The 25,430-nt window shown below is 43.0% G+C and overlaps 1 protein-coding gene across 1 annotated transcript in view; it reads left to right on the forward strand.

The window, feature by feature from the left end:
- GRIA3 (glutamate ionotropic receptor AMPA type subunit 3) overlaps nucleotides 1-25,430 on the forward strand; it is a 179,486-nt gene that overhangs the window by 91,359 nt on the left and 62,697 nt on the right. Inside the window, exons 6-10 of the mRNA XM_058154573.1 lie at nucleotides 1,442-1,603; nucleotides 11,642-11,809; nucleotides 13,347-13,451; nucleotides 14,566-14,673; nucleotides 16,589-16,795. Coding sequence (XP_058010556.1) covers nucleotides 1,442-1,603; nucleotides 11,642-11,809; nucleotides 13,347-13,451; nucleotides 14,566-14,673; nucleotides 16,589-16,795 — 750 coding nt within the window. The remainder of the gene's footprint in view (nucleotides 1-1,441; nucleotides 1,604-11,641; nucleotides 11,810-13,346; nucleotides 13,452-14,565; nucleotides 14,674-16,588; nucleotides 16,796-25,430) is intronic.

Raw genomic sequence — 25,430 nt, forward strand, 5'->3', positions numbered from 1 at the left:
GTTGTTGTTGTTTTAAAAAAAAACCTGATTTATTTGGGGCTTTACTAATCAGCATTGAAAATTAAATCCAGAAAGGAAGACATGAAGATTTAACACATGACAAGCAGCTCTAACATTTAAACAAAGATTCTGAAGTTCCCATTAGAACGTATCCAAAGTACACGGTGAGAAATGATGTTTCAGTTCATGGTTTTTGAACCAGGCCGTGCACCAATCTCCAACATAGTTAGTAAATACATTGAAGGGGCTTTTCTCATTTTAATCATTTAAAACCAAACTGTATCGTTTGTGTTTGCTCTCAAATCATACAGTCTGATAATCCAAATCTCTTTTTCATAATACAAAACTGGCTTTTGGGAAATACAGCACAAAGCTTACTTACTTTATACTTTTGGGATAAAAAAAAGTCAGAGTTAATCCATAATTCCATCTAGTCAAATTGTCAGGCTATTTAAACAACTCGCATCTCCAATTTTGGCCATAGAGCTAAAGCTGACTGTGAAGAGGAGAAGTCATAATAAATGGGCAATTTATTTAAAAGCTTGCAAGTGATGTCTATTTTTTTTTAAATGTAATTTGCATTCCGGTTCACTTTCAAATGCCTTCCTTTTTTATACTCTATGTGCAGAGGTGGGTTTCAGCAGGTTCTGACCAATTCTGGAGAAGCTGTAGTGGAAATTTTTAGTAGTTTGGAGAACCGATAGTGAAAAGTCTGACTGGCCCCGCCCCCATCTATTCTCTGCTTCCCGAGTCCCAGCTGATCAGGAGGAAATGGGGATTTTGGAGTAACCTTCCCCTGGAGGAGGGAGGGAATGGAGATTTTACAGTATCCTTCCCCCCGGAGTGGGGAGGGAATGGAGATTTTATAGTATCCTTCCCCCCCGGAATGGGGAGGGAATGGAGATTTTACAGTATCCTTTCCCCTGGAGTAGGGTGGGAATGGAGATTTTACAGTATCCTTTCCCCTGGCGTGGGGTGGAAATGGAGATTTTACAGTATCCTTCCCCTGGCGTGGGATGGGAATGGAGATTTTACAGTATCCTTCCCCTGCCACACCCACCAAGCCACGTCCACCAAGCCACGCCCACAGAACCAGTAGTAAAAAAAAAATTGAAACCCACCACTGCTTCTTACTACATGGTTTTATCAGAATGGGAACCCTCCAACTGGACTTGGCAAAATAACGGCCCATTTATTTTATTTATTTATTCAAATTTTTATACCGCCCTTCTCCCAAAGGACTCAGGGCGGTTTACAGCCAAATAAAACAGCATAATCATAAACAAAAACTAAAAACATATTAAAAAACTGATTATAAAATGGCTAATAGAAATTAAAACTAGGATTTAAAGCAGTGTTTCTTTTCCAAGGTCAGGGATTGTAGTGTCTGACTGCTTCTAAGCTGACATCAATCCCTCAAATGCTTCCATTCTCTTTCAAGGGTTTTACAGACATCTCGGTAGAAAGAGTCGTCCAGGCTGGGGCCAACGTAACCGGATTTCAGATTATTAATAATGACAACCCCTTGGTCCAACAATTCATGCAGCGTTGGGTGAGACTTGATGAAAGGGAATTTCCTGAAGCCAAAAATTCTCCACTAAAGGTAAGTTTGCAGACTATTGGAAAGGAGGAAAGGAGGGCAGAGGTGGGAAAAGGAAAGGACCGCTATTGACAGAAAGCATTGATTTGTTGAATCCTCTTTGATGTTAGCTCACCTATGGATGCTGTAGGTTGAGCGATAAACTGTTATTTGCTTTGAACAAATTATCTAGCTCTAGTTGAAGACAAGGCTCCTCATCTCTGGTTCCATATCCTCTGATAAGTCTTAAACTTTGGTTTTCCAATTGCAATGACTTGATTCGACCAAAACTTATTGTGATGTAGTAAAATCAGGCTGTCAACTCGCAAAGCATTTCTGGTCTGCCATGAGCAGAAAGGGGGAAGAACTGATGGAGAAGTTCTGCAGCCACGTTCAAAAGCACATTCCATGCATATCTTCCCCAAGGTTGGAGCTCAGTTTACCAGAGCCAGCCTGTGAGGCGTGTTTTCTACAGCCCGTGAAAGTGCCTCATTGGAGAATGTGATTTATGACACAGCCTGAGAGGAGGGGGGAAACACGATCAGAGTTTAGCCATAAAATATGTGCAGCAGAGTTGACTTCACTCGGGTAGTTGCTGAATAATAAATAGCTACACATTCAGCTATTTAGTTTATTTTCCTTTTTCTGTGGAATGGAGGAAGGGTAGCGGGCAGGATTTTTCCTGTCTATTCTATGGGTTACTCCAATGATAGCTTGCAAGGTACATTCTTTGTGGGTCAGCTGGAAGAAAATGGATCGATAGCATTGTTTGGGAATTCCCTTCCAAAGCAACAGAAAGGAAGACAACTGTGGATTGATTTTGAACTGCTTTATGAAGTTGAGGAGCTGATATGTTCACCAACTTAGGAAGATATGGTATAAATCCCTCCCTCCCTCCCTCCTTCCATCTATCCATCCATCCATCCATGGATGGCGGCCCAAAGATGCTTTTTCCAAAGGCAACTGGACTTTCTTTTTTTTCCCCCTTGAAAACAGTTCGCTTCTCATTCAAAAAGCTTCCTCAGTTCAGAACTGAAGAAGCTTCTTGGATGAGAAGCGAAACATCTTCAAGGAAAACAAAGAATGTCCAGTTGGGAAAAAAAAGCACTTTTGGGCCAACTATGAATGACCGAGAATCTCCGTAGACATGGATGTTTGACCTTTGTTTTGACGAAACAAAATAACACAAGTGTCAGGGAGGCCAAATGGATGAGAGAAATCCAAATTATTCTTCTCAATAAGGAAGAACAGCATGACATCTTCCCTCTGGCCACATCTGTCAAGCTGGGATGCCAGCAGGCAGCTTCATAACAACGGTAACCTGAAAAAGCAATGATGCATAAAACCCAACATGCATTAGACCAGACCGAGTGAGCAATTCTTACATTTTATCAGCTGCTTAACTGGGGATGGTGCGCTTCGCGTACTGCTGTGTTGTTGTTTTTTTGTCTGTGGACAGAACTCTCTGTTTCCTTGCTTATTTCTTTTATTTTATTTATTTTCTATTAAATACATTTCTTAGTGCTTAATAAACATCGTGCTATCTGGGTATTTAATTTGCTTAACAATACAAATTTACATCCTTAATCTCCACCTGTTCTGTCTCCTTCCCCACTTCAGACCCACGAGCTGGCCTTCAGCCAGTGGATTCATGGCTCTTATCAGTCCTGGCAGAGAAATCGCAGCTGCCTGCCAAAGTTCAAACAAATGACTCCTGTAGCAAGACTTTCAGCTCTTTTTGAAACGGTTCAGCTAAACTTTTGCTTCCCGTGGAGTGAGAGCAGTCCCAAACTCCTTATATATCCTGTGGGGTGGGGCTCTTGCCCCACCCTTCCTTTTGATGATGCAGCCTCTCTAATCTTCTGAAGCGCGGGTCAAGCCAATCTTGATTATTATTATCAGCTGGGTCTGAAGGCATAGCCTGGGGAAGGGAGGAATCAGGGGATGATGGCCTCATTATGCCCTCCGACTGGTCTGGTTCTGGCTCCTGGAGCCGAGCCAAAGGAATCAGTGCTCATGAGGTAAGCCTTACCGGCCCTTCCCCCTCACTCTCGGAGTCACTTTTGGGCATGGGGCCAGGTTCGGGGGCTGGAGTCACAACACCACCCCTTTACCTCTCCTCCCAAGCATTGGTAAAATAGATTCCATGTTGGATAATATTCTGCATCTTCTTTCTTGATTCAGTTTGTTTCCTGCCTTTATTCAGGAGCTCAAGACTAGAATACATGTCACTCTCTACTTCTTCCTTCCCCAGTAACAAACAACGTTACGAAGTTGGTTGGGCTGAGATTGAGTGACTGGCTCAGGGGTCAGTAACCCGGGGCTCTGGAGCCTCATGTGGCTCTTTCATCCCTCTGCTGCGGCTTCCTGTTGTTGGTCGGCTCCACAATTGATAGGGATTTCGGTTAGGACAGGTAGAGGAAAAAGGACGCCGTGCTAGGAGGAGATTCTATGGTGGGGGGACGGGACTTCCAGTTGGCTCCAGAATTGAACGGGGGCTTCCGGTTAGGAACTTTGTGGCTCTTTGAGTGTTTAAGGTTGCCGACCCCTGGACTGGCTTAAGTCACCCATGAGCTCCTCTGGCTCAAGGTGGACTTCAACCTGGTGCTTTTGGGTCTCAATCCAATACCGTAAGAAGTTACAGAAGGCGCGGGAAAGTAGTGCTGGAGCCAATAACGAACCAAGGTTGATCACACGTTATCATCAAGAAGAGCTCCGAATCCTATCTTAATCCTCGTTAACTGGAGCTAATTTAGGAAAGAGCTTTTGTCTTTCCTTATTGACTTATTAAATATATCTCTGCCCCGTCATAATGAAAACGACTCCCAGCGGCTTACTCAGAAAATAAAAAGAACGATTTAAAAACCTTCCACCAGCTCGTGTAAAACCAACAGGAACTAATAAACGGCGGTGATAATAAATGACAGCAGTCAATCACCAACCCCTGAACAAAAATAGCCACCAAACAGAGGGGAAAAGGAAGAAGAAGATGGCACCATGTATAAATGCTGGAGAAAGTCTTCCTCTTTAAACACAGACAGTCCTCGACGTACAACCGTTCAGTTAATGTCCGTTCAAAGTTACAACGTCACTGAAAAAAGTGAAGGTTTTTCACACTTATGACGGTTGAGGCATCCCCATGTCCACGTGATCAAAATTCAAATGTTTGGCAACTGCCTCATACACTAGTGGCCAAAATTGTGGAAACCTTTTGGGAAAACTGTATTTTCTAAAACCAGCTAATAACACCACTTTGTTTTGGGAGTAGTACCATAAAGTTATATATCAATGGAAAGATAATTTAATCAAGAATGTAATGCAATAACTTTTATGAAGGATTTGCGATTAGAATAGCAGTTACAGTATAAAGAAGAAAAGTGAAACACGTAGAAAACGATCACCAAAGGAAAAAATGAGATATACTGTACAAAAAATGATCACCATGTCAATTAATACTTCATTGGGTAACCTTTAGCATGAATTACGGCCTTACAACATCTTCCCATGGAGTGAACCAAGTCTTTGAGTTCTGCAGCTGTTATCATGTGAAACCAAGATTGAATGATGGCTTCTATTAATTGGGTTCTATAAATTGGGCTTCTGACTAATAAGTTTCTTTAGTCGGCTCCATGGATTTTCAATTGGATTAAGGTCTGGGCCATTCCCAGGCCATTCCAGCAGTGGAATAGGATTCTTTTGAACCTCAAAAAAAAAAAAAAGTGGTGTTATTAGCCTTCAAACCTAAAAAAATACACTTTTCCCAAAAGGTTTCCACAATTTTGGCCACTACTATATTTATGATGGTCGCAGTGTCTCAGGGTCATTGTGATCTCCTTTTGCGACCTTCTGACAAGCAAAAGTCAATAGGGTAGCCAGATTCACTTGCGGCTAACTTAATAACCAGAGTGATTCACTTAGCAACGGTGGCAAGAAAGGTCATAACATGGGACCAAACTCACTGGACAAATCTCTCGTTTATCAACAGACATTTTGGGCTCAATTGTAGCCATTAATCGAGGATCTGTACTGTTAATGTCGAGAAACACTTTGGATTTGTAATATGCAAACAAGTGTTTATTAAAGTGACAACCTCACCCTTCAGAGCAAAAAAAAAAAAAAAGTAAATTTGATTAGGAAATAAAATTGTCTAGAGATGAGAGCCTGGGTGTTTTAATTTATTCAATATTTCATCAACTCTCTCGTTCCCACATGGGCTTCACATGTTCATGCATTTGTTAGCAGCTTATGAATAAAATAGAAAATTAGATTTGTCGCTCGGTGTGATGTGGAAGGGATAGCAGGACGATTTCTCTTAATTGAGGCAGCCTGATTGGAAAATTGGGAAGAGGGGAGGGTGCAGTTGCAGAAAGACAATTGCAGGTTGGTATAATGCTTAATTGGACAGCTATTGGAGAGCAACAGTTGAAATTCTTTGTGCAAGAATAGCCAGCGACACGTAAACGTTTCAACTCTGGTACATATTACAGCGAATTCTCTGACAAGGTGATGATCTTCAGGTTTTGAAAACAAGGAACCGACTTTGGTTTAAAACCAAATATATATATATATATATCAGGCATAGGAAGTGACAAAGCCAATTGGGAAAGAAAGATAACTCTGGGTTAAGCAGACAGACAATCTGTAGCTCAATCTCTAGGCTGGACTGGTAAGAAGGCTAGTGAGCTCCACAGTAGAAGGCATTTGCCAGCATCTTTTCAGACCAAAAAAACCTTCTTAACAGGTGGTCACATAACCATATGTGTGTGCGCGCGCACACACGCATGTGCCTCGCTATCAGAACTTTGGGACCAAATTATAGTTTTCCCCCCGAACGCCATCACTCTGCTAAACAAATAATTCCCTCAACACTGTCAAACTATTTACTAAATCTGCACTACTATGAATCTTCTCATTGTTCCCATCACCCATCTCTTTCCACTTATGACTCTATGACTGTAACTTTGTTGCTTGTATCCTTATGATTTATATTGATTGTTTCCTGATTGCTTATTTGTATCCAATGACTATCATTAAGTATTGTAGCTTATGATTCTTGACGAACGTATCTTTTTTTTTTTATGTACACTGAGAGCGTATGCACCAAAGACAAATTCCTTGTGTGTCCAATCACACTTGGCCAATATAAAATTTCTTTTCTATTCTATAAGTTTTGGAAGGTCCATTGTAACTTCAAACGATTCCTAAGGGACCTGTTGTACGTCAAGGACTACCTTGAAAATTAAGGATTGATTTCATTTTTTTAATTTACATTTATATCCTGCCCTTCTCCGAAGACCCAGGGCGGCTTACAGTGTATAAGGCAATAGTCTCATTCTATTTGTATATTTACAAAGTCAACTTATTGCCCCCCCAACAATCTGGGTCCTCATTTTACCTACCTTATAAAGGATGGAAGGCTGAGTCAACCTTGGGCCGGGCTTGAACCTGCAGTAATTGCAGGCTGCTGTGTTCTAATAACAGGCTTCTTACCAGCCTGAGCTACCACGGCCTCTTTAACATTAACCTATTTAACAGAATAACAGAGTTGGAAGGGACCTTGGAGGTCTTCTAGTCCAGCCTTCTAGTTCCTGCTTGTGGCAGGAAACCCTACATCACTTCAGACAAAGAGTTGTCCAATCTCTTCTTAAAAACTTCATGTTGGAGCATTCACTACTTCTGGAGGCAAGCTGTTCCGCTGGTTAATTGTTCTAACTGTCAGGAAATTTCTCCTTAGTTCTGAGTTGCTTCTCTTCTTAATTAGTTTCCACCCATTGCTTCTTGTCCTGCCCTCGGGTGCTTTGGACAAGAGCATGACTCCCTCTTTTTTGTGGCAGCCCCTGAGACACTGGAACACTGCTATCATGTCTCTCCTAGTCCTTCTGTTCACCAAACTAAACATACCCAGTTCCTGCAACCGTTCTCTATATGTTTTAGCCTCCAGTCCCCTAATCATCTTTGTTGTTCTTCTCTGAACTCTTTCTAGAGCAGAGGTCTCCAACTTGGCCCCTTTAAGACTTGTGGACTTCAACTTCCAAAGTTCTTCAGCCAGCTTTGCTGGCTGAGGGACTCTAGGAGTTGAAGTCCACAAGTCTTAAAGGGACCAAGTTTGGATTGGAGACCCCTACTCTAGAGTCTCAACATCTTTTTTACATCATGGTGACCAAAACTAGATGCAGTATTCCAATGCTGACCCCAAAAATACCATTTGTTGAGCAAAAGAGACAAATTTCTAATGTCAGAATGCTTCCTAACTTTTTATCTGAAGTAAATGTGATACATTGGGGGGTTTTTTGGAAAAAAAGAAGAAAAAAAACATTTATAGATTTTTACCTTCCTACGAGTGGGAAGGTTTATCCGATTTATAAAGTCGATAAGAACTGTAATTTTGAGCAGCGTGAAAAAAAACCTGTGAGGATATTTTAGGCTAAAAAAAAGAAAAACCCAACAGATTTATTGCTAACTGCTTATATCACTTCCTACAAAATGTAGCCCAGTGAGGTATACTTCAGAGTCGTTCGGATTTCAAAATCAGACAAGCTAGGTTGGTTAATTCATTTTTTAAAAAACAAAAAGAGGATGCTACGCTGATTTATCCCCATGCTCCACAAGAGAGAAAATGGTGTCATACATTATTATCTGTGTTAACATTTACAGATTAACAGAGCTGGAAGGGATCTGGTAGGTCTGTTGTGATCTGCCAGCAGTCTGCAGAGTTGGAAACATAGTCGGATAGTGATGAGGCTGAGGAAGAACGGGCCACTTCTGGTGGCTGGGGAAAGCCCAGATGAGGGCTCTGTGTTAGAGGCAGAGGTGGGGCCAGAGCCATCTGGGAGTGAGGTGCGGACTCCAGAGCCTCCAGAGGCTGATAGTAGTGAGGCAGAGGAACAGGAGGAGCCTGCTCCTAATGTACGCATGAGAAGAGCTTCCAGAAGGCAAGAGCAGCTCAAGCAAAGAGGACGACTTGGGAGTAGGGCCAAGAGATGATTGGCCCCTCCCATAAGGCTTAAAAGACCAGCAACGGTGTTTGGTTTTTTTGCCGGAAAATAACATTGATAGTTTTGTCTTGGTATTTGTGTTGTATCGGTGTCTTCTGAACTTTTGCCAAGAAAGGCCTTTGGCAGTTTGGCTAATTGGACCAAGATTGGTGATAGGACTGCGGAATTGTGTTGGGAGGAATTTGCTTTAATTTAGTTGGACTGTGCTGAGAATGAAGTAATTCTCAGCTGCTCTAATGAAGTTTGTTTTTACACTGATTGAGTTTCCTACTACCACTTGGGCCTGGGTCACAACAAGATCATCTAGTCCAACCACCAGCCCATGCAGGAGACCCTACACCATTTCTGACAAATGGCAGTCCAATCTCTTCTTGAAGCTTCCAGTCAAGACAACTTCTGTTCCATGGGTTGATGGTTCTCACTGTCAGAAAATTTCTCCTTATTTCCAGGTTGAATCTCTCCTTGTTCAGTTTCCATCCATTATTCTTTGTCTGGCCTTTGGGTGTTTTGGAAAATAGCTTGACCTCCTCTCTGTGGCAGCCCCTCAAATATTGGAAGACTGCCATCATGTCTCCTCTGGTCCTTCTCTTCACTAGACTAGCCAGGCCCAATTCCTGAGACTGTTCATCGTATGTTTTAGCTAATGGTGAAATTTAATTTTTTTTACTACTGATTCTGTGGGCATGGCTTTGTGAACATGGTGTGGCTTGGTGGGCATGGCAGGGGAAGGATACTGCAAAATCCCCATTCCCTCCCCACCAGCTAGAGGTGGCATTTGCCAGTTCTCCAAACTACTCAAAATTTCCGCTACGGAAATTCTCCAGAACCTGTCAGAACCTGCTGGGTTTCATCCCTGGTTTTAGCCTGTAGTCCCCTAATCATCTTGGTTGCTCTTCTCTGCACTCTTTCTAGAGTCTCAATGTCTTTTTTTATAGGGTGGTGACCAAAACTGGATGCAGTATTCCAGGCGTGATCTTACATTTGGTGAATGTTATTGTGATAGAGTTACTAGGAACCTAAAGAAATGTTAAACCTTCTTCTGAAATGGCATTTCAGAAGGGAATGGAAAGGGAGAGAGGAGTAGAGAGAGTGAAGGAAGAAAGTAGGTAGGAAAGAGAGAGGTAGAAGAAGGGGAAAGGAGAGGAAGAAGAAAGGGGAAAGAGAGAGGGTTAGAAAGGGTGGAAGAAGAGAAGAGTGGGGAAGGAGGAGAGGAAGTAGAAAAGCGAAGGAGAGGAAGGATGAAGAAAGTAGAAGATGGTAGAGAAGGGAGGAGGAAAGGTTTGTTAAGGAAGGAAGTGGTAGCTGGGCAGGTCCGAATAAGTAACAAATGAAAGTTAATGGTTAATGTTGAATAAGAGACTGTACATTGAATAGGTTGTTGAAAAATGGAAATAAAACTTTTTTTATTAAAAAAATAAAAAGAAATGTTAAACCTTCTGAAGAATAACTTCCTTTTCGAGAGTAAATTTGGATAACATTGAAAGATGCATCAGCTCTTGCATTCCATGGCTCTTTGTAAACTGTTCTTGTGGTCTGTTAGGGTTTCTTGTAAATAATCCTATATTTTTTTTTTAAAAAAAATAGAATTTTATATTGTTACCCATCTCAAGGTTTAATCTGTCTTCTGGCACACTCCTGTGTCACTTTGCTTTGAAGTAGCAAAGATGAGAAGCAAAAAAAAAAAAAAAAGACATGACAATTCTTTTCCATCTTGTCTTTCCTTTTTTTTCAGCGATAGTCTAATTTCAGAATGATACTTAACATCTCTGGGAATGTGAAGGGGTTATTATTATGTAATTTCTTACTGGGCACACTTAAAAAAAATGATTCAGAAGGAGCACTTCTCAGCTCCAAGATGGCAGGCAAAAAACCCCTCCCTAGGATGGGTTAAAACAGCTAGATGTTTTACAAAGTTGTCTCATTAAAGCAACTGCGACTCTTAAAGCAGCCGCACCCTTTTGTTAAAAGCTGGAAAAAAAGACAAACAAACTACACGTAAGGTCTTGAGCGTCTTCTGAATTTTAAATTAAAACTAAACAGCTGTAGAGAGCATAGAGGGACATGGTAGCTCAGTGGCTAAGACGCTGAGCTTGTCGATCGAAAGGTTGGCGGTTCAGCGGTTCGAATCCCTAAGTGCCGCGTAACGGAGTGAGCTCCCGTGACTTGTCCCAGCTTCTGCCAACCTAGCAGTTCGAAAGCACGTAAAAAAATGCAAATAGAAAAATAGGGACCGCCTCTGGCGTTTAGTCATGCCGGCCACATGACCATTAAGATGTCTTTGGACAGCGCTGGCTTAGAAATGGAGGTGAGAACCGCTGCTAAAGCCAGAAAACGATTAGCACACATGTGCGGGGGAACCTTTACCTTTACCTTTAGAGGGCATAGGGACTGGCCTTGAAGGACAGAAGGGAGAGGTGTAACCAGGACAATCAACAAGTGAGCAGGGCATGTCTTGGGCATGCCCCTCCCTAGTTCACACAAAGACCAAGAAAGGGTGGGGGGAAGCTCCTTTAGGCTTGCAAGATTCTGTTCCAATGAAAATTGACCTGACTTATATGGTTATTTATTTCTTAGTCTGGTCTACCTTATAGGTCTGACATTGTGGCATTGTGATATTAGCACAATTAGCCCTCTCTAAGCGGTTTACAGTGTCAGCATCTTGTCTCCAACAATCTGGACCCTCATTTTACCCACCTCGGAAGGATAGAAGGCTGCGTCAACTTTGAGCCAGTCAGCATCGAACTCCTGGCAATAGGCAGAGTTAGCAATAGCAATAGCACTTAGACTTATATACCACTTCACCGTGCTTTACAGCACTCTCTAAGTGGTTTATAGTGTCGACCTCTTCATTTTACCGACCTCGGAAGGATGAAAGGCTGAGTCAACCTTGAACCAGTTAGGTTTGAACACCTGACGGTGAGCGGAGTTAGCCTGCAATACTGCATTCTAATCACTGCGCCACCACAACTCTATTACTCAACGTTATTTAAGGAGGGAGAAAAAAAAAAAGACTTGGAGCATTTACAGGGTGACGTTTACTTACTTGTCTCTTTTACATCTCTTTTAGTATACATCTGCGTTGACCCACGATGCAATCCTTGTCATAGCGGAAGCGTTCCGGTACCTCCGAAGGCAGCGGGTAGATGTATCTCGGAGAGGAAGCGCGGGAGATTGTTTAGCAAACCCAGCCGTGCCTTGGAGCCAAGGGATTGATATTGAGAGAGCATTGAAGATGGTAAGGATTGAAAGTTGTTGTTGTTGTTGTTGTTGTTGTTGTTCTTCTTCTTCTTCTTCTTCTTCTTCTTCTTCTTCTTCTTCTTCTTCTTCTTCTTCTTCTTCTTCTTCTTCTTCTTCTTCTTCTTCTTCTTCTCTTCCTCCTCCTCCTCCTCCTCTTCTTCTTCTTCTTCTTCTTCTTCTTCTTCTTCTTCTTCTTCTTCTTCTTCTTCTTCTTCTTCTTCTTCGTCTCTCCCCCTCCTCCTCCTCCTCCTCCTCCTCCTCCTCCTCTTCTTCTTCTTCTTCTTCTTCTTCTTCCTCCTCCTCCTCCTCTTCTTCTAATTTTTTCATTTATTTATCTTATTTATTAATTTTAGATTGACACATCTAGCTAATATGCAATCTTTTTGGTTATAGTTTGCAAACCATTAAAAGTTTCTAAAAACTTTACTTTAGAAATAAATAAACTAAAAAAAATTTCCTCCCCTTCCCACTCCCCCCCCCCAAAAAAAAATCCCAACCAGAAGGTAGTGGAAGCGATAAAATAGCATTAATAAATATATAACACAGGAATAAAAAATGCAGAAAATCAACTGCACTGCAGAGGAAGCATTGAAAATCAAAATGCACTTTAGCGGGCCCTGTAGAAACACCAGAGAGAAGAAAAGGTCCTATTTTGGCTTTGGAAAGATATTAATGAAGATAGCTGGTGTATTTCCTTAATAAGAACTTTCATAAATGCCTGATCTCCCACCAGGGCTGAGAAGAGGACCCTCCCCCTTAAGAAGAGGGGGAGCAGATCAGTATTGAAATCCATTTTTTTTTACTACCAGTTCTGTGTGCATGGCTTGGTGGGCGTGGCAGGGGAAGGATACTGCAAAATCTCCATTCCCTCCCCACTCCAGGGGAAGGATACTCCAAAATCCACATTCCCACCCCACTCCAGGGGAAGGGTACTGCAAAATCTCCATTCCCTCCCCACTCCAGGGGAAGGATACTCCAAAATCCCCATTCCCACCCCACTCCAGGGGAAGGGTACTGCAAAATCCCCATTCCCTCCCCACTCCAGGGGAAGGATACTCCAAAATCCCCATTCCCACCCCACTCCAGGGGAAGGGTACTGCAAAATCCCCATTCCCTCCCCACTCCAGGGGAAGGGTACTGAAAAATCCCCATTCCCTCCCCACTCTGGGGCCAGCCAGAGGTGGTATTTGCCGGTTCCCCAAACTACTTAAAATTTCCGCTACCGGTTCTCCGAACTGCTCAAAATTTCTGCTACTGGTTCTCCCGAACCTATCAGAACCTGCTGGATTTGATCCCTGGAGCAGATAGCATTGGCAGAATTAGCTGCAAGTTGATAGGCTACCCTTCTGTCTTTTGCATTGCCTTGGTGACTTGCTTGAGGATAAACCCAACCGCTCTTTGATTTTGATGGACTTGACTGGGGAAAAAAATGACTTTTTATGAAACCGTGGTTCTTGCATACTGACCAATGCATGGATGCCAATTTCTTTGCTGCTTTCTGTAGCTTGTTATTTTGCAACTTTATCATTGTTAAGGTTCAGGTTCAAGGAATGACAGGAAATATCCAGTTTGACACCTATGGACGTAGAACCAATTATACGATCGATGTGTATGAAATGAGACCTGGCGGGCCACGGAAGGTAAGCTACAATTCTTTCTTTCTTTCTTTCTTTCTTTCTTTCTTTCTTTCTTTTTCTTTCTTTCCTTCCTTCCTTCCTTCCTTCCTTCCTTCCTTCCTTCCTTTCTTTCTTTCTTTCTTTCTTTCTTTCTTTCTTTCTTTCTTTCTTTCATCTCTCTCCTATCTACATCTATGATCTATCTATCTATCTATCTATCTATCTATCTATCTATCTATCTATCATCTATCTATCTACCTACCTACCTACCTACCTACTTATCTGTGATGAGCTAGGGCGTGACACAAAGGCAACACAGCCAGAGAACCGATAGGAGTCCCTTTATTATCACCAACTGTGCCCCCAATGTCCCTTTCAACTCTCCAGCCTAGAGAGAAAGCTCTTCCACCAACCTGTAATAGTCTTTGGCTGGCAATACTTCAGTCCCAACCTTTGTAAGCAGAAAACGTCTAACAAAAAATCCAACCAGGCAAGACAAGGTAATGAATCCGGCAGGACAAGCAAAATAAGAAATTCCACAAGTAAAGTAGCAGGCAATAAATCAAAACAAGTTGGGAGGATGCCAGGATTCAAAGAAACACCAGATAAACTCAGATTTGCCTTTCCTTTTAAACCCCATCAGCAGCTGTGCCTTGTAAAGAGGATCGGGTCCCTTTCCTCCCTCATAAGCCACGCAACCCACGTTGCTCTCTTCTCCGTTCCTTTCTGCCCTGCCTAGGATGAGGAGGGGGTGGGCCTTGGTCTTCATATGAACCCCCTCTCCCTTGTTCTACCTCTCCCCTGCTCTGCCCAGCCTGACTTTGCACTTCCCCAGTTTCTTCCCCAGCCAACGGGGAAGAAACTGGGGAAGTTTCTCACTCTCCGCCAGCCGTTCCCCTTCCCCTTCGGATTCAGACTCCGACAGGGGCATGACACTATCTATCCTCTATCATCTAACTATCATCCTTCTAATCCAGGGATCTCCAACCTTGATCCCTTTAAGACTTGTGGACTTCAACTCCCAGAGTTCCTCAGCCAGCTTTGCTGTTCTAATCTACCTATCTATCTATGTATCTACCTATCTATAAATAACACAAATTCCCTTATCTTAACTAGTCCATGCTCTCTTTAACTATAGGCTGGTTACTGGAATGAATATGAGCGATTTGTGCCTGCAATCGATCCGACTGTTTCCAACGATACATCCTCAGTTGAGAACAGAACCATTGTGGTGACTACCATCCTTGTAAGTTGTCACTTCCTTCTAGACATTGTTTTCTAATCTTGATACCTTTGGGTCAAATTCAGCTCCTGATGCCTTTCTAGACACATAGTTTTCTGAACGATGCTATGGATGGGTTGCTCAGCACTTGATTTTCCCAAACTTTGATTGTTCTGTCTACTTTGTGAACCGACAGGCAGATCAGGTTTTCCTTAACTCATTTATGTTTGAACTTATAACTTAAAATGAGCCATGGTGGCGCAGTGGTTAGAGTGCAGTACTGCAGGCTACTTCTGCTGACTGCCGGCTGCCTGCAATTTGGCAATTCGAATCTCACCAGGCTCAAAGTTGACTCAGCCTCCCAACCTTCTGAGGTGGGTAAAAGGAGGACCCAGATTGTTGGGGGCAATAGGTTGACTCTGTAAACCACTTAGAGAGGGCTGTAAAGCACTGTAAAGTGGTATATAAGTCTAAGTGCTGTTACTATTGCCCTTCCTTCCTTCCTTCCTTCCTTCCTTCCTTCCTTCCTTCCTTCCTTCCTTCCTTCCTTCCTTCCTTCCTTCCTTCCCTCCTTCCTTCCTTCCTTCCTTCCCTGTGGTTAGAATGCAGTATTGCAGACTAATTCTGCCCATTGCCAGGAGTTCAGTCCTGACTTGCTCAAGGTTGACTCAGCCTTCCATCCTTCCGAGGTCAATGTTATGACCCAGGCCCAAGTAGGTAGTAGGAAACTCAGTCCGTGAAAAAAACAAACTTTATTCGAACAGTTGAGAATTACTTCATTCTCAGCATAGTTCAACTCAAATTAAAGCAAATTCCTCCCAACACAGATTCCTCAGTCCTATCACAAACCTTGGTCCAATTAGGCAAACTCCCAAAGGCCTTTCTTGTGCAAATGTTCAGAAGTCACAAAAATAAATGCAAGACGTAGACGAAGCAGAAGATGAAGCTACCAATGTTGTTTTCCGGCAAAGCTCAAACACCATTGCTGGTCTGTTTTAAGCCTTATGGAAGGGGCCAATCATCTCTTGGCCCTACTCCTGAGTTGTTCTTTTTACTTGAGCTGCTCTTGCCTTCTGGCAGCTCTTCCCATGCATGCATTAGGAACAGGCTCCTCCTGTTCCTCTGCCTCACTACTATCAGTCTCTGGAGGCTCTGGAGTCCGCATCTCACTTCCCGATGGCCCTGGCCCCACCTTAGCCTCATCGCTGTCTGACTCCGTTGCTACTCCGTAGGCTGCTGGCGGACCACAACAGTCAGTAAAATGAGAACCCAGATTGTTGGGGGCAAGATGCTGATTCTGTAAACCGCTTAGAGAGGGCTGTAAAGCACTATGAAGCGGTATATAAATCTAAGTGCTATTGCTATTAAAATCATAGGGTTGCAAGGGCCCTTGGAAGAGGTCTTTTTTCATTCAATTCCCTGCTTGAGCACCTTATGCCATTCTGGACAAAATGGCTGTCCTATCTCTTCATGAAAACCTCCAGCAATAGAACATGCACAATTTCAGGAGGCAAGCTGTTCCACTGACTAATTGTCCTTCCTGGCAGAAATTTTCTCCTTAGTTCTAGGTTCTACCAGCTTCTTTGGTTGGGATTTGTCCCCGTTCACTCTAATGTTTATGCATTTATTTTTTTTTGCATTTATATCCCGCCCTTCTCCGAAGACTCAGGGTGGCTTACACTATGTCAAGCAATAGTCTTCATCCATTTGTATATTATATACAAAGTCAACTTATTGCCCCCAACAATCTGGGTCCTCATTTTACCTACCTTATAAAGGATGGAAGGCTGAGTCAACCTTGGGCCTGGTGGGACTTGAACCTGCAATAATTGCAAGCAGCTGTGTTAATAACAGACTGTCTTAGCAGTCTGCGCCACTCAAGGACCCTTTGAAGGCATCCCCTCCTTCTAGCTTATTTTCTCCTGGTATCATTTTCCAGGAAGCACCCTACGTGATGCGCAAGCAGTCTCCTGACCAGAAGGAAGGGAATGAGAAATACGAAGGCTATTGTGTTGACCTCGCTTACGAAATTGCGAAACACGTCGGGATTAAATATGTCCTGTCCATTGTTCCTGATGGGAAGTATGGAGCAAAAGACCCTGAGACTAAAATGTGGAATGGTATGGTGGGTGAGCTGGTGTATGGGGTAAGTCGTTACATGTTGTGGTTCTGCTACTCATTTGCCTTATGAATGTATCACCAAAGTTAAGCGGATCTCCTCTCCATCTCTCATCCTCGGCAAAGCCGCTCAGATGTACAGTATCCTACAAGTATATCCAGCAAAATCCAAGTAGATAAACTATGTTGGCTGTCCAAATAGGGAGATGATACGTATCCTTATGGGTGTCCTTAGCCCTGTGATGTTCAACTGTTCACCAGTTAATGGTGTCAAGCAACTCAAATAAGCAGGTGTGCTGAAAACCGTTTAATCGTGTCCCTGAAGAGTTCAAATGCCTGTCAGAAGTCATTGCCCCAGGAAATGATGGGAATTCTAGCAAGAATTTCCTCTTCATGGCTGCCCTCAAGGAACTCTGAGAGCGAAAATTCTCTTCGTAGCCGCTCCCTTTATCATTCTGAGATTTTAATGGTGAGAATAGGAGATTTTGTGATCTGCTATCTCACTGTTTCATTGGCGGTGAAGGAATGGAGTTGGCCATCGGTGGGCAGCTGAAACATGAAATGTAGAATTTTGAGAAGGCCGTATCTTAATCCCACCTTTCTATGTTCTTCTCTATTAATTGTGCTTCGTTTTCTCTTCCCCTTAAAGAGCTCTTGGCATTGTTTAAGCGTGAGTGACAAAAGAATAAGGTCTCTTTAGAATCTTTGTTCAGACTTTTCCACAGCTTTGTGGCGTTTCTATTCATCTTTGGGTTGGTTTTGGCTTCCAAGAGAAGGCTCAGCCCTTCCCACAGAAATGCATTTGATAGCATAGCTTGAGGTTCCCCTCCTGGCATTTTCAGTGCCAAAATATAAGGTATTTGTATCAAGCAGGAAAACTCTGTCATGAAAAATATATTCTTAGCATTTTTAAAATGGTTCTCACATGAAAGAAACAGATGCTTGTTCTAAAGGCAGGATACAGAACACAAGTGATGCTTTAACATCACAAGGTTGTTGATATTAGGTTAAGCAAAATCGGGCATGCTCCCTTGCCATCTGAGCTCTTGAGGAATTAGAATAATTGGAGGAGAAGTTAATGCTGTATCCTAGGCTTTGGGTTAATGTGCCGAGTAATATTTGGCCCGATTTTTAACCTCAAAGAACATGACATAGTAAATTGTGGGTGAGTGATATGAGCTTGATCACTCCCAGCAAGGATTTGTAAGACACCTGGTGTCTTTGTGAGGTAAATGTTCTCGCTCAGTGTGAAAAAGCAATTCCTCTCCATACTGAATGTCACCATTCAGATTGTTTCGGTGTACGCATCAGGAAGCTGTGTCTCTTCACAGACTGTCGTTCAATCATCACAGCCTTTGAAAAAGTCTGCAGAGTGCTCTAGAACAGGCATGCAATCTGATCTTGTCGAGGAATTGCGCAGCAGGTGTCCAAATGAAGCCGGAGACACTGACGCAAAACTTGGACTTTTATATAAATCAGTATATTTAACATTCGTATTTGAAGCAGACCAGTTAGTCAAGAATACAGGAACGCCGTGAGGTAAATCAAACAACATACAGAGCGCCACAGAAGAAAAAGGCGGGGAAAAAGGGAAACTCCCCTTTTACCCCCACAGCAGCCAATCATAGTGTAGCTTGCCTCATGCATGAGTCAGCCCTCTTTAACTAACCAGCTACAGCAGTGTGTTCTTTACTGTTCCAGCTACTAAATTCAATATCCTAACATTTTCTGTTTCACCACAGTCGCATTGCAGGCTCTCGGCCTTTCCCCATGTAAAGAGCTTGGCCTTAAATTCTGTCATGGCCTGTGACACCATATTTTTTCAGGCCACCTCCATATTTTTCCGGCATTCCCGGAAAATGGTTTTATTTTGGATCTGTGTCAGGCAACTGCGCAGCACTGTCCGAATGAAGTCAGAGAGACTGACGCGAAGCTTGTAGTTTCATATTAAATCAATATATTTAAGATTCCTATTTTCAGCAGGCGAGATAGTCAGGAGGTAAATCACAGTGAGGTAAATCACAAACAGCATGCAGAGCACCCAGAAGAAAAAAGGTGGGGAAAAAGGGAAATTCCCTCTTTACACCTATAGCAGGAGTCAGCAACCTGCAGCTCTGGAGCCGCCTGTGGCTCTTTCACCCCTCTGCTGCGGCTCCCTGTCACTCAAAATATGCATCACAACCGCCAATGTGCGACACCTGCCGGCACGCAATTTATTGACCTTTTCAACCCCCGGTAGAGGCCAACCATGGATAAATCCAAGAAAAGAAAAGTTTCAGAAGAAAACAGAATGTTTAATTCAACTGTTTTGTGGACACTCAAGAAATAGTCAGGCACGGGAAGGGTTTTGTGGCTCCCGGTGTTTTCTTTTCTGTGGGAAACAGGTCCAAATGGCTCTTTGAGTGTTTATGGTTGCAGACCCCTAACCTATAGCAACCAATCATAGCATAGATTGCCTCATGCAGGAGCCAGCACTCTCCAATCAATCAACAACAACTGTGTCTTCTGTCCCATTGTACACTTTACTGTTCCAGCTACTAAATTTAATATCCTAACAGATCTTGTATCTGTGTTGACTAAGAAAGAAGTCCTATTTTATCTAGTAGACTTTACACTGCAAAGCACAGCTGATCCTGTGTATCTTTATTCAGATGTACGATCAACAAGAAGAGATTGTTGCTCAATGAAAGTATTTAATAGAACATCTTCTCTGTTCATTCATTCCTAACTACCCAGAATCACTCGGAGCCAGGCAGCATATAAACGCAATAAATTATTACTACGATTAGTGTTAGGCCTGCCCAAGGTAGATCTATTTGTAGAATATTTAATTATTTTTAGTGTTAAGTTTGGTCATACAAATGTAGTTCCTCTAATAATAAAACAGAGAGCTTTTTTTCTTTAGCAGAAGTGAAAGATTTTCAATTCCTTTTCCCTCCCCTTCCATGAGTAATTTGCATTACTTTGATATGCAGTAGCTTGCAAAAAATATTCACGGCATAGAGGAAAGCTAAACTAAACTTCACACCCCGATACTCTAACAAGCTAAATTCAGCAGAGGCACTTTGGTTTAATTGGTTGTTGTTGTTAACATTGACTTCATCCAACAGGAAGGGTGTGATTTAAATTCCATTGATGTACCCTTTAGCAAAGCCGTGTTGCAACCAAATACATTTCACTGTACCTAGGGATACAGCAAGATTCGATAGGCTACAGAGCCAGTCTGGTTTAATGGTTAAGGCACCAGGCTAGAAACCAGGAGCCAGTGAGTTCTAGTCCCGCCTTAGGCATGAAAGCCAGCTTGGGGACTTTGGGCCAATCTTCAGGAAGTTGTGAGTTCTAGTCTCACTGTGGGCATGAAAATTGGTTGGGTGACTTTAGGCCAATCACCAGGAAACTAAGAGGTCTAGTCTCACTGTGGGCATGAAAATTGTTGGATGACTTTAAGCCAATCACCAGGAGATGGTGAGTTCTCGTCTCACCTTAGTCATGAAAGTCAGCTGGGTTCCTCCTTGGACCAGTCCCTCTCTTTCAGCCCTAGGAAGTAGACAAGGGCAGACTTCTGAATTTCTTGCCTAGAAAACTGCAAAGACTTATCCAAGCAGTCCCCCAGAATCAAGACTGATTCAAAGCCATCAAATAAATACATAAATAAAATAGGGTGGGGGGCTTAGTTATCTGTATATCAGGGGTGAAATGCTACCAGTTTGCTCCGGTTTGGGCAAATCGTTAGTGATAAAAACTACCAGTTCGGCTGAACTAGTAGTAAAAGAAAGCTACTGGTTCACCCAGTTAAAAAGCTACCGGTCCGGGCGGATAGGTATTTCCAACGATCAGCTGTGCTGCATGGTTTATATTCGCTAGAAAGCAGGAACTCCTGCTTTCTAGCAAAGCTAAATCACGCAGCACAGCTGTTCCCCACCCTTGCTGTTCTACTTACTTAGTGAAGTCTTCTTTTTCCGCATAAAGCACGCATTTGGTGTGCATTGTGCATGCTTTTGGCAGATGTTGCACATGCACACGTATACATGTATGTGCAGGCAGCGAACCGGTGGCGATCCGCAGAGGATTTCACCACTGCTGTCTATGATAGATAACCCCTTTTTCCCCATCATAGGGACAGAAAAAAGCAACACCCTGGTTCTTGAACTGTATCTTCTCATCCACCTTCATTTAGTCTCTCCCTCCAGACTCAGCTGCCTACAAGAACACGAGATATGGGGAGATATGGCTGGCTTTGGTCTTCAGTGAGACCTCAGTTTTATGCCCTCCATCATTTTACTGTTTATAATCTATGTTACAACAACCTCCCAAGACTGTTTGCCTTCCCGTGGTCATGACCCGATAAGACTTCATGGATTTGGGGAGAGGTCAAGTTTATGCTGCTTGCAGCTGTGCAAGGACTCCAAGCTAGATCCTTGCTTGGCCCCTCCTTCCAGCTAACTGGCAATTCCCCAAACCAAAGCCTGTTATATTTGAAGCCATCCAGATGATTGACCGCAATTATGTAAATGAAATAACTTGATGGAAATGAATTCAACTGTTGAGAATGAATTCATTGTGTCCATTTATTTTTTTAATGCCCATTCAGTTCCAACTGGGACTCCTTCCATTTGCTACAGTCATCCATTCAAGGAAAGGTCATAACAACACAAAGGTGTGTAGAACTCGAAGTGCCTCCTGAGAGTTTAGTGTGTGGCTCCCTGGGACTCTTCTTCAAATTGCCACCAGCTTATAATTTCTGATTGCTAAATAAATGGCAAAATTGCTAAATATTCGGATAAGGAATTGTAGCTGCTGCTGCTGATAATGTTATCCATTAGTCATGTCCAACTATTGGCCAGCTTTCTCCACATCCTCTGATCTTACACTACTTCCTTGAATTGTTCCATGGTCTGGCTGGGATCAGCTTTAATGGTGGAACAGTAGCTAATCATTTTTCAATTAAACAGTTCAAACAAAGTTCAGTTTTGTTTCTGCAACGGCACCATTGAAGTCTTTTCCCCACTAAGTTTTAGAGTCATTCAAAAATTAAATGCAGCCAGATTGAAATCTTATCTTCAAGTTTTGAAAGCTTCAATCGCCTGTTGGTACCGGTCCCTTTTAATCTTCCTTGGAAGATAGCAAAGTGCATGCTACTCTTATGATCCAACTCGTGATATCGTCTGAGATATTTTGATCTGCAGCAGATGTAACCTGTGAATGGAGAAGGAAGGGTTTATCGCTAACTAAACTTTTGTACAAATGCCAAAGTTTCATAGAGTGATTTGGCTCTGGCCCAAACTCTCATGACTTCTTTTGAGATCAGTCCAACTCAGAAGGCTGATTCTGGAATGCCTTACTTAGAGCCCAAGCATGAGTACACTCCTCTCTCTCTTTCTCTCCCTCTTTCTCTATGGGGACAAGAAAACTGCCAAACGCTTATAAGTAGCCTTGCCAAGTTTTGCTGAACTGGGCAGAAAACCTGATGCTTTAAACTAAGCTAACGATTTTTCATACGTTTCTTGAACTGGGGGCCATTCCTTGGGGGAATTCCTTGGGGCATGGCCAAGGAAAGGAAAGCATGATGTTTGCTCGGACATGGCCATTTGCTTAAAAACAAAAGGCATTAAATAGGAAAACCCACAGTTTGCAAAGTCCACGTAGGGCAGGTTAAGATGTCCGGAACCAGAGATAGGATTCACTTAACCTTCCCTACCATTTCACAAATGTGAGCGCGAGTGCGCTCGTTCACTTTGCTCGCGAGCGCCATCTCAGTAATTGCACATTACGTCTGGGCGGGTAGGCAGAGCCTCCTGCAGTTGTCACTACCGGTTCACATGATCCGGATAGAACCGGCTGAATCCCACCACTGTCCCGGAACAGGAAGTAGTGAAGTCCAATTTTTACATCTGCTTAGATGCTATTGTAGAAAGTTGGGCTAATTACCTGGGGTGGAAACCTGCCAAAAAAACGTTTGCATAGTTTCTGCAAAATTTTTGGGAACTGAGGCATCAGTAAGGGCTATTGTTCCAGAGTCTCCTGATAGATACGATCTTATGTTTAGTACAGACCGGTTTATAAAGCGATCAAACGAGGTTCTTGAGGCTTTTAATTCAAGACAGTCAACTAATTCCCTCAACTCTTCTTCCTGGTTCTCGAAAGGGAAAAAGGAAGTAGCAGGGTGGATCCTCAAAATAATATCTGTTGACCCACCATCAAAACATCCTTCTTATTCTTTTTTTTTCCTCAGATATGTTCCTCTCTTATCTTCTCGGCCATTGGGACTAGAAATGTTTTCTGAGGTAAAATGGAAGCTGGATACATCAGGAGTTTTACTCAGCGTTAAATTCCAAAACACACACAATCTTTGCCCAAGAATTCCGTTGCCCCATCCCAGCAAAAGATGAGTGAATGCCATATAGAAATTCCCTGGAAAGAAGGAAGGCAATGCCTTCATAATAAGCTCAATACAATACGTTTTGAAGATGAAACATTTTGATCAGACTAATATACGGTTCATTGGCAATGCACTTGGGCTTCCTCTCCAGAACTTAGAAACGTACCACTAAAGTTAAAAGCAAGGATTGGGGTATTTCTCCCAATACCTTCCCTCTGACATGCCTTGTGTAGAAAAATGATTGACACCAGTTCTGCTAGCAAATATCGAGTAACAGATCTGAAGAAACCCGGCTTCTATTGGGGTCAAAAAATCAAGGAAGACATACCAAGATTCTTCTAATCAAGGTTCCTGTATTGTTGCTCACCTGTAGACAGAATCTTGCCAGACTAAAGCAAACTATTTATATCACTAAAGCTCTGAGGTGAACATTTTCTAGGTAGGAGCTGCCTTAACTCTCTTCCTCCAACCAAATTATTTAAACTTGGTTGTCTCTTGGTCCTCTGGAATGCAGCCCCTGCCTCCTGGGATCCAGAGTACATTCTACCCCAGTTTCTGGTGTAACACGTCCACCCAAAATCAACCAAGTCAAATAGGTACCCAATCCATGTTTTCATCTCATCTGTCCTAGATTTGACAGCTCTGTAAAACAAGCTACCGCCAAGCCACATAGCCAGCAGACATGAATTGAATCCATATTATTAATACTCAGATCCTGAGAGAATAACATTTTTTTTTTAACTTTCTACTTCACTCACAGCCAGAATTAGAATTTCCCTAGATTTTCCCTGGGAGCTATTTTGGATATGTATGGATGTGTTTAAGTTATGTTGGTTGCTTGGCTCTGGGTTTTTTATTTGTGTGCATCCAGAGGTGGCATTCAGCCGGTTCAGACCGGTTCGGACAAACCGGTAGTGGGGACCTGCGGGTGGGCCCAGGCGCAATCCTGCCCTATATTGTTGTGTTTTTGATGCCGTATGCATTTGCGGACGGCGCGCATGAGCAAATTGCCATTTTTTGTGATGCTGTGCATATGCACGGATGGCGTGCGCTCACATTTCCAGTGCTGGGCAAACCGGTTTGCTACAGTATGTGAATTTCACCTCTGTGTGCATCACCCAGAGAGTCACGAGCATGAGATGGGTGGCTATATAAATGTCATAAATAAATAACATCAATTTATTGTTACAGTATGACAAAGGGAATTGGTGGAGCTGGCTTTCTCAGTTACACAACATCTCTCCAAGGTTATGCAGCCTCCACTGATACTTCTACTTCCTAAAACTGCTTATTTTCAGCCCTAGGTGATTTTAAGGTCAAGTCCTCCCCCCATCTTCATTCTTCTGCAGTGGGCTCAAACTGAGACCACGAGAAGAGCGTTATTGGATGAAGCTAAGGACTCCTCCAACCCTCTGGAATTGTTGGTCTCTAAAAAAAAAATGACCAAGCCAGCCACATTTGGGAAGCATACAACGAAGGGCAGGAACGTGGCCACGTCTTCTCCTCCTGCTTCTCAGTGTTCTGACCTAGGCTTCCCCAGCAGCACGAAGCCGAGTCCTCATCCCAATAAACCCCTTTTATTTAATTTATAGTGAATTCCACTCCAGTATTTCCTCTCTCACAATCTTTCAAAATAGTTCACAATTACCAACCTTTATCAGGCTCGGAGAGCGGCCAGGCCGATATCTTTCAGATGCCGCAATACTTGGCAAGAATGCAAGAATGAACTAATTGTCTCCTGCAAACACCCCTCCCCTTTTGCTGCTCTTCTATTCCCTATAGGAGGGGCCCTTCATTTGTCCATCTGTGGCCTTACTCCCAAGTCGACCTTTGTTCTTTAGCTGTTCCCTTTGTCTGTCAACTCTGTGCATGCACACACTGGGAACAGGCTCCAGCTGTTCCTCTGCCTCACTGATGTCTGACTCCAAAGGCAGCTGATAACTGGCATACATCCCTGGTTCCCTCTCTGCCTCCAACTGCAGAGCCCTCATCAGAGCCTTCCCCAGACTCCAGGACTGGCCCATGTTCCTCCCCAACCTTTTCACTGTCCAAATCTGCTGCCAGCGTTGCTGGCTGCTGGCGGGCCACAACACTTAGATCTTTGGTCTGGCCAGTCTATCACTAGAGTAGAACATACTGCGTGCAAATCTGTCAGAGACACGTAGAGTACTTGGGTCTCCTCCAAAAGTAGGAAGCATAAGGAACCGCAGATGGTCAACCTAGCCAGAGCAGCTTCCCATTATCAGAGGAATCCCATTATCAGAGAGGTGAGGGCTGTTGTTGT

This window comes from Ahaetulla prasina, chromosome 11 (assembly GCF_028640845.1).
Source record: "Ahaetulla prasina isolate Xishuangbanna chromosome 11, ASM2864084v1, whole genome shotgun sequence".
NCBI classification, from domain to species: domain Eukaryota; kingdom Metazoa; phylum Chordata; class Lepidosauria; order Squamata; family Colubridae; genus Ahaetulla; species Ahaetulla prasina.